The 9,741-nt window shown below is 38.2% G+C and overlaps 1 protein-coding gene across 1 annotated transcript; it reads left to right on the forward strand.

The window, feature by feature from the left end:
* Nucleotides 1-907: 907 nt before the first annotated feature.
* ftr87 (finTRIM family, member 87) lies at nucleotides 908-9,675 on the forward strand. The gene is made up of 7 exons (XM_065276710.2): nucleotides 908-1,669; nucleotides 2,830-2,916; nucleotides 3,916-4,149; nucleotides 4,479-4,638; nucleotides 6,160-6,222; nucleotides 6,305-6,364; nucleotides 9,073-9,675. Exons 1-7 carry the CDS (start codon nucleotides 1,085-1,087, stop codon nucleotides 9,621-9,623), a joined length of 1,740 nt encoding a protein of 579 aa, XP_065132782.1. The 5' UTR covers nucleotides 908-1,084; the 3' UTR covers nucleotides 9,624-9,675.
* Nucleotides 9,676-9,741: the final 66 nt, after the last annotated feature.

Consider the following 9,741-nt stretch of genomic DNA (forward strand, 5'->3'; position numbering starts at 1 on the left):
ATTGTCCTCTTTTGTCCAGATGAAATGGCGTCCCAGTTTTGAAAAAAGAACTTCAAATTTTGATTTGTATGACCACAGAACAGTTTTCCACTTTGCCAAAGTCCATTTTAAATGAGCCTTGGCCCAGAGAAAACGCCTGTGCTTCTGGGTCATGTTTAGATATGGCTTCTTTTTTAACCTATAGAGTTTTAGCTGGCAACAGCGAATGACACGGTGGATTGTGTTCACCGACAATGTTTTCTGGAAGTATTCCTGAGCCCATGTTATGATTTCCATTACAGTAGCATTCCTGTATTTGATGCAGTGCCGTCTAAGAGCCCGAAGATCACGGGTATCAAGAATGGTTTTCCAGCCTTGACCTTTACGCACAGAGATTGTTCCAGATTCTCTGAATCTTTGGATGATATTTTGCACTGTAGATGATGATAACTTCAATCTCTTTGCAATTTTTCTCTGAGAAACTCAGAAAACTATTTTTCGCCTCAGCATTGGGGGAATTGGTGATTCTCTGCCCATCTTGACCTCTGCAGACACTGCCACTCTGACAGGCTTTTTTATACCCAATCATTTTGCCAATTGACCAAATAAGTTGAAAATTAGTCCTTAAGCTGTTCCTTATATGTACATTTAAAATTTTCTGGCCTCTTATTGCTACCTGTCCCAACTTTTTTTGGAATGTGTAGCTCTCATGAAATCCAAAACGAGCCAATATTTGGCATGACATTTCAAAATGTCTCACTTTCAACATTTGATTATGTTTTTATATTCTATTGTAAATAAAATATAAGTTTATGAGATTAGTAAATTATTCCATTCCTTTTTTACTCACAATTTCTACAGTGTCCCAACTTTTTCTGATTTGGGGTTGTATATTGTTTGTCCGTCGCATATTAGGAAAGGTGACTCACCTGATATTTTTTCATGTGTGATTGCCTGCTGTGGGCTGTTTTGCATTGAAACCTGATGAGTGTCTGCCTGCATTATCCCCACGCCCAGTTTATACACAAACAGCCTATTGTCCCCGTCCAGTCCAGGTGGCTACATATCTGACTTTCATTTCATTCCAACCACAGTTGTGGGGAAAATGGCAGGCACAAATATCTCTGTGGACAAGGAGCAGTTCAGTTGTTCGGTGTGTCTGGAAGTACTATGGGACCCGGTGACCATACCATGTGGACATAGCTATTGTATGGAGTGTATTAAGGGTTACTGGAAGAAATGTGAATTGAAAGAAGAGTACAGCTGCCCTCAGTGCAGACGGACCTTCAGTCCCAGACCTCCGCTGTCCAAAAACACCATGCTGGCTGATGTCGTTGAGAAACTGAGAACAACAAATTTTCAGGATGTTCCTCAGAGTCACACGAAGGCAGCCGATGTCGAGTGCGACGTTTGCACCGGAAAGAAACACAGAGCCGTTATGTTTTGCGTGAAATGTCAGACGTCGTACTGCGAAATTCACCTGAAACTTCACAACGAAAGAAACCGCGGGAGGAGCCATCAGCTTGTTGATGTTACAAAAACGCTTCTTAAAAGAATTTGTTCACGGCACAATAAACTAAAGGAGGTTTACTGTCGCACCGACCATCAGTGCATTTGTAGTTCGTGCGGAAAAGATGGGCATAAGGGGCACAGCATAGTTTCATTGATGGATGAAAGAGCTGAAAAACAGGTAATTAAAAGCAAGGCTTTGAACCGGTTCACGGAACTTAAGATGTTTTGCAAGGAACAGAAACGAAACCTAAAACTTAAAAAAATATATATTATGTTTTTTTAATACTAATTAGTGGTGTAACGGATCGCAGTTGATCCATCCAGATCACGACCCACGGTTCGGCTCGCGTGCGATTCGCGGATTAATATGCAAATTTAAATAGGGTTAAGGTTGATCATTTGAATGTGTTTTAAAGGCTTGCAAATGTTAACACTCAAGTGATTTTAAACAATTTAACCACAAAGAGGCGCTAAAGTGAGCAATTTTCTGTATGCACAGTTGCACTTGCGCTTGAATGTGTCCGGTCCAACTCCAATCAAACGTGATATCCCTATACCCTTCAAAGATCAGAACTCTTGATGTATAGACTTGAGAGTTGCGCTACTGTGTCTCATACTGTAGTCCATTAAAATACATTTGGCGAATAAAGCACTGAAAAACAACGTAATTTTCACTTTATGTGGAGCGACTGTTTATGCTGCATCTTCTTCCAGAAGCACAGTTTGGAATTCATCCTCCGTCTGTGTGTATGCGCGTGTTTAAGTGCACTTAAAAGTGCATACACGGAGAGACGCGTTTCAAAAAGCAAGCGAACAATCTTTCTGTTCTTGACACATAGAAACAAAATGATCTTGAAATACCACAGTATTCTTTTATAATAATAATAATAATATTTAAGTTGTTTGCCAATAAACGACATGGCAGAAATTGTCCTTGTCTTAATTCATGTATAATGCTGAAACAAATGTAGGCATGTCAGAATTACAGTTACGCCGCTTACATCATGTAGCCTTTTATAATGTTCGGTGACAAGATAGAGACTTAAGGAAAATTCTATAGACTAATAATTTAAGTTTAATGTCCTAATGATCAGCCTACTTATTTGTATGGCCCACAGCTGACATGGAACGTTATTAACCGGTTAGGGAACTTTATTTTTTGTTCTAACTGGTTCAGGAACATTAATTTAAAACGTTAAAATACCATTTCTGTTCGGAAACGAATCAATTGGGAAAAAATCTGGTTCAAAGCCCTGATTTAAACTAATACAAATCTGGCATTCATAAGCCAGATGATGATCAACATGGCAAAACAAGTGTCACTTGATTTTAAAACAGAAACAGCTTGAGGACGCGTGGAAGAAGTCCAAGCAGAGGTGTAAAGAGAGAGAAAAGGAGCTCAGAGACATTGTAAAATACATCAAGGTAAGCAAATCTTATCTTCTTATGCCAGGTACACACCAAAAGATTTTTTAACATCTTATAAGATTTTGAAAATGTGATAGACCACAAACTGAAAAATGAAAAAATCCTAGATTTAACCATTTTGCACCTATAGTGTGTGGTGTGCCATGATGTCCTGACAATACTGACAATAAAGTACCATATCATATCATATCATATCATGTGTAAAAGACAGCACACACAAACAGATCGACTGTTAACTAGGGTGGCCATTCGTGCCAGTTCCACCCGACACGTCCCGAACATGTTTTCGGGTTCGTTCTCCGGAAGTCGTGTTGCTCGACCAATATGTCATAGAGGTTCTCACATTTCAGTTTAAATACATTAAAAAATTAAGATTTATTTCTTTTAAGACATACAATCATTGTAGTTTCATTCTTTTCTTGAAATGTAACGGTTGCTTTTCTGAAATTAAACCTGAAATATTAAACCTTGATGACGCATGCGGTCAACCAACGCGACTTCCGGAGAACGAACCCGAAAACATGTTCGGGACGTGTCCGGCGGAACTGGCACGAATGGCCACCCTGAAATCTCGCAAAATCTCACGAGACTTCAGAATAAGCATGGCGGATGATATGCAGGAAGAAATTTCAATGATAGTGTTTGGAATGATTTTCACATAAAATTCAAGGAAAAAAGAAAAGGGTTTGGGTGAAGTCGTGGAGACAGCGCTCTAAATTCAAATATGGCGGCATGTCGATAACATCAAACCTTATTGGTTCTCATGCATCTCTACTTATCAAATCTGAGAGTTCTTAAAGTGACAGTAACAAGATATCTGTCTGATAGCGCTCAGCAGAAAGATTAGGAAATGAATCAGTTCACCAAAACCTGGGTGTCGCTTCAAACCTGCGTGATTTTTTTCTTCTGTAAAACACAAAGGGAGATGTCAGGTATAAAAGTAGTACAAGTCTACTGTCACTAAAATTTCTGCTCTACTTATCTATATGGACCCAGCGCTCCTCACAAGCGGTTGAAGACGACAGCGAGAAGATCTTCGCCCGACTGCTGCGCTCCATCGAAAGAAAGCACTCGGAGATGAAAGAGATGCTCCGAGGTGAGGAGAGAACGGCTCTGGGGCAGACAGAGAAACTTCTGGAACGACTGAATCAACAGATCACCGAACACAGAAGAGGAGAAGCCGAACTAGAAATGCTCTCAAACACAGAAGATCATCTGCATTTCCTACAGGTGAAGATTTCACATTGTTTTTTGATAAGTGACCCTTCATGTGAAAACTTTGATTTACTGTTACAAGAAATCATCCTTCATTACGTAACGAACATTAAACCTTGATATCTTAAAAAATGCCCTGGATTTCACAGACAGACGGTATATGAGTCAGTTTGTTTGTGCTGGAAGCTACGATACGCTATGATAAAACATCTATGAGTCACAAAGAGAAACATAAGTCACCTTCATTCTGTTTAGGCTGTATAGGGGAATGTAGGTCAAGAGATATAAAGAGTGAGGGTGTGGATTTGTTCACTAATAATATCTCACCCCATTCACCTGTGTAGCACTATAAGAGCCTCTGTGCTCCTCCTGAAGTCGCAAGTCGGCCCAGCATCGATGTCCATCCATACTTTTCATTGCTGATATTGAGAAAAGCTCTCACCGAACTACAAGAAAAAGTCAACGATGTGTGCGAGAGAGAGATGGCAAGGATCTCAGATGTTGGTGAGTTTGTTCTTCTGTTCCTCCATAAAATCTGTACCCAAACCTCAGTCCTGAAGGGCCGGTGTCCTGCAGAGCTTAGGTTTAACATAAAATCAATATACAGTAGACCATTTTTATTGACATTAACTAACATTAAATATAAACAGATGCTGATAAACTATATAGCCCGTTGTTAGTTCATGTTAGATAATGCATTTACTAACGCTAACAAATGCAAGTCAATTTAACCTATGTTTTTAAGTTAACGTAAAGTTGTCATGAAACGGAAGTAGCGATTGCCGTATTTTCCCTGTGGTGACGTGAAATGGCTTCTGAAATGAAAAAGCTAAAAAAAATTTAAGATAGGGCGGGAATTGAATTCATCCATCAAGAATTGATTGGATTGTTTGAAGTTGGGTCATATTGTTTCATGTAATTGCTAATTGTTGGGATCTTTTCCCGGACCCCATCCACCTGCCATGACCGGAAGTAAACAGAGATCGTTGGAAGTAGGGGAGGAGATTTGTGTTTTTGATTAACGATTATGAGGGCACATTAATTAAAAAATAATAATGAAGCTCACAGATAAGTCATTTGTAAAAAAAGACAAACACACCACAATATTCCCCCCCAAAATACAGTTTTCCTTTTAAATTTTATTTTGACTTTAACTTGTGATAAGTTGAGGTAACTTTAAAAAAACAAGAATATATGTAGATTTTTTACATTATTGATTTCATAAGTTTGGGTTTTTCCTTATGCGCCTCTACTGTCAGTACTGATGTATTTACTATAAAGCGGCGTTGCATCAGTGCAAAACCCAAATAAAATGTAATTAATTTGTAGTTTCACTGACAGCACACAAAGGAAATTAAACATGTTTTGCTTTAGGTAGTTCCAAAGATGAAAAACATGTAAGTATAATAGGGCTGGGCATAGATTAATCTAGATTAATCTCATACAAAATATAAGTACTTTTTAGCATAATATATGAGTTTGTGATGTGTGTAAATATTATGTATATTTAAACACACACACACACACATACATATATATACACAATTAAGAAATGTTTTATTTAAATATCGTTTTTTATTTATATATAATTTAGAATATACAAAAATATACATAAATATATATATACACACACATGTAAATGTTTCTTAAATACATACATGAATGTGTGTGTATTTATATATATACATAATAATTAGACACAGCACAAACTCATATGTTATGCAAAAAAACCCTTTTATTTTGTATGAGATTAATCTAGATTAATCTATGCCCAGCTCTAAAATAAAATCACTTCAGCTTTTAATTTGAAAATACAAAATCAAATTTTTATGTTACATGTTGTGTCTATTTATGCACTGTAAAATCAAAGTAATCACAGACAACAGGATAAAGATAGAAAATATGCAAATAAAGGCAACCACCTGCTTTGAATGAGATAAACATCCGCAGTGTTGCTAGACGAACGGCTGTGATAATAAACCTGACCTGAGAAGAAACACTTACCTCATACTCTTATATTTACAGTCGATGAAGAACAAAGCCAGTCATCTGAAAATTCTGAACGTTTATCAGTCAACACTGAAACAGGTACACAAACCAACTCACCCGTGTTTCCATGTGTTTATATGACACACATTTGATCTCATTTAAATTCATTGACCTTTTACAGCACATAGAAATTCACAACAGACCAGAGAAGAGCTCAAGACCAGAAGAGACTTCTTACAATGTAAGCAACTCTCTACGCTGTAAAAAATGTAGCATGAAGTTATAACAACTTGGTTATGCAAGTAAATTCAACTCAGCCCAGTCGCAGGAGATTACGTACCTAGTCACGTAATTTTTTGTGATTCTGTCACGAATTTCTGAGTTTTTTCTTGACCGTATCACGAATTTCTGTTTATGTGTCATTGTCACATATTGGTTACTCAACTGTTTTGTCCTACTTTCTTACCATTGTCGCTTTGGTTTAGGGTTAGATTTACATAAAACAGAGATGGGACCAAGTCACACATGTGCTAGTCTCAAGTAAGTCTCAAGTCTGAACCTTCAAGTCTCAAGTAAGTCCCAAGTATTTTTTTTCTTGGGCAAGTCAAGTCGAGTCACAGGCTATGTCAAGTCAAATCAAGTCAAGTCCTGTAGTAGGTCAAGTCAAGTCCAAGTCAAGTCACCTTATTATTGTAATTGTACCTGCAGAATCTGATCTTAATAAAGATATATAGAATAAGATATAAAGAAATACTAATGTTCAGTAAAATACATCATGGAATCAAACAAAATTGTAATCTCTTACGTTCGCACGCCTAAATTTGAAATAACGAACTTGAGCGCGCAAAAGATGTGATATGTGAACCTGCCCTAACATTGTAGAATCCAGTAATTTTTTCTGTGTGTGTGTTCAGGTGGCAAACTTAGACACAGTAGCCAAGTCTCATACCGCTCAGATCAAGGGAAGTATTTTTAAAAAATAAATCAAAATTATTTTGCCCACATTTGTCTCCAACACGGTATGATGAGGGTTAATGGCTACTTTAGCTATTATTACATTAGCTAACTACCAACTAACCTTCAAATGACGGACGAAATTGAGGTTGTCGTCTGGCTGCCCGTGATTTTGCATGTCTTGCAAAGCACGGTTCGTCTTTTGCCATCTTGTTGAAGCCGAAAGCGATGACCCCCGCTACCCCTCTGGCTGACATGTTGATATCTGATCTAAGTGGGCGTGGTGTGCGTAAGGTACGAGAGCGCATGACGAATGATAGTGTCGTGATTCAGTCATGACAACGCCATTCTCAGCCTGCGCTCCAGCTGGGTCGACTTTATTTTTTTAAATAGTTTATATATTTTATATTTAAACTGAAAACATGATGTGATTAACACTCAAGTCATTCAAGTCATCGTGTCTCAAGTCAAGTCCCGAGTCTTTAACTTCCAAGTCCGAGTCAAGTCTCAAGTATTTTATTTTTTGTCAAGTCACAAGTCACAAAAATAGCGACTCAAGTCGACTCGAGTCCAAGTCACCAAGTCACAAGTCCCCATGTCTGACATAAAATGACATCCTTACGCAAACCCAACTCTAACCCTAACGTCAGGCGACAATGTTTTAAAATTTAGAATATAAAAAAATGTTCAGAAAAAAATTGCATAAACCAATACTTAAAGTGACATCCTAACACAAACACCAAATCTAACTCTAAACCAAAGCGAAAATGGTTTGAAAATAGGAAAAAGCAGTTGAGTAACCAATACGTGACAATGACACATAAACAGAAATTTGTGATACTGTGACGAATTTCTGTGTTTTTTTTTTGTGATCGCATCACGAAAAAGAATAAAAAAAATTGTGACTATAGGTAATTTTGTAAGACTGGGTAGCTCAACTACTATTTTTAGTTTTGACATGTGATAAGTTAACACATTAAGTTAAATCATTTCAACTTAAGTTAAAGTAACAAAGTATTAGTTGATTTGATATAATTTTTTACAGTGTATGTGGTTCACATACCAACACGGTATCAAGACAATGGTATTTATGGTAACCAAGGTGTTTCCCCCGTAATTATTGATGCAGTCAAACCATAATAATGGTTGTCATATGCAAGTTTAAGTTAACTCTATTAATCTGTTCCACTACTTTAGGGTGCTGTGATGCTTAGCAGGGTGTTTGAGCGCTTGTCATGTAGTTTCTTACGGCTTACCCCATATTTTACTTACCCTTAAGCCAGTATATGACACATCCGAGGTATATATGACACGGTCAAGAGTATAAAAATAAATGTTCAGTTCAAAAATAACCATAAGGATGGATGCACCTTTTGGATCTTTACAAAAAATGGGGCACTAGCCAATGCCATTATAAGGCTAAAAAAAATGGAAAAACTCCAATTGTGTTTGGCTGAAAGAAAGTCATATACACCTACAGTAGGATGGCTTCAAGCCATATGACTAAAATATGGGTTTTAATTTTGGTATGAGCGATTACTTTAAGTCAAAAGAGTTCACCCCAAGTCTTTGAAATTATAGTCTCTAGCAGTGGCGGTCGGTGACTTCTTTTTTTTCAAGGGTTTGAGTTTAATGTTAAGGGAGTGTTTTGCGTCTCTTTTATCATAAACGGGATTGACGTGTGTGCAGCAGGCACTTATTTTGACAAAACACATGATGCACATGACACATATTTTGAAAACACAAGCAACACACGACACCCCGAACACATATTTTGAATTAGCGCCCATCGGATGAGCAGTCACGGGCCGCCACTGGTCTCTAGACATGCCAGCCCAATTGTTTGGAAAATTAATACCACCCTTTATAAAGCAATACAATGATTTGGGACACCATTCACATCAGTAGTAGCACAGACACGCAGGTAAATCCCTAATCCTTAATTATTTGTTATTTCATCTTAAAAGCTACAGTATCTTCTCTTTAAATCAACAGATTCCTGTGATTTGACGTTTGACCCAAACACTGCAAACTCCTTCCTCCGACTTTCTGCAGAAAACAAAGTCGTCGCCACAGAACACGAGTCTCAGTCGTACCCGGATCACCCCGATCGGTTCGGCAGCTGGGCTCAGGTCTTATGCGTGGAGGGTCTTGCCGGGCGCTCTTACTGGGAGGTGGAGTGGGGAGGCAATGGAGGCGTTTCCATTGGAATTTCCTACAAGGGGATTCCCAGAACCGGAGGGAGTACCGACCGAAAACTGGGACGTAATTCCAAATCCTGGAGTTTGGAGTTCACGGATTCTCTCTGCTTGTTTCAGCACAGCAAGTCGAGTGTAGAAATACACACCCCTGCGCCGGAAAGGGTCGGGGTGTTTCTTGATCACGCGGCTGGGATTTTGGCTTTCTATAGCGTTTCTCTTGAAGACGACTCCATGACATTACTGCATCGAGAGCTGACCTCCTTTACACAGCCACTTTACCCTGGATTTTGGGTTGGATTGGGTTCCACTTTAAAACTTTGTCAAACTTTTAGCTTTGCTGCTTAATGTTATCATTTTCTACATCTTATTTACAGGGATGTAGTAACAGCTTTGGAAATACATCTGTCATTCATTACCCCACATGTGAGTTTTGGGTAAATTAACCCTTTAAATAAAAGTGTAA

Source organism: Paramisgurnus dabryanus, chromosome 6 (assembly GCF_030506205.2).
Source record: "Paramisgurnus dabryanus chromosome 6, PD_genome_1.1, whole genome shotgun sequence".
NCBI classification, from domain to species: domain Eukaryota; kingdom Metazoa; phylum Chordata; class Actinopteri; order Cypriniformes; family Cobitidae; genus Paramisgurnus; species Paramisgurnus dabryanus.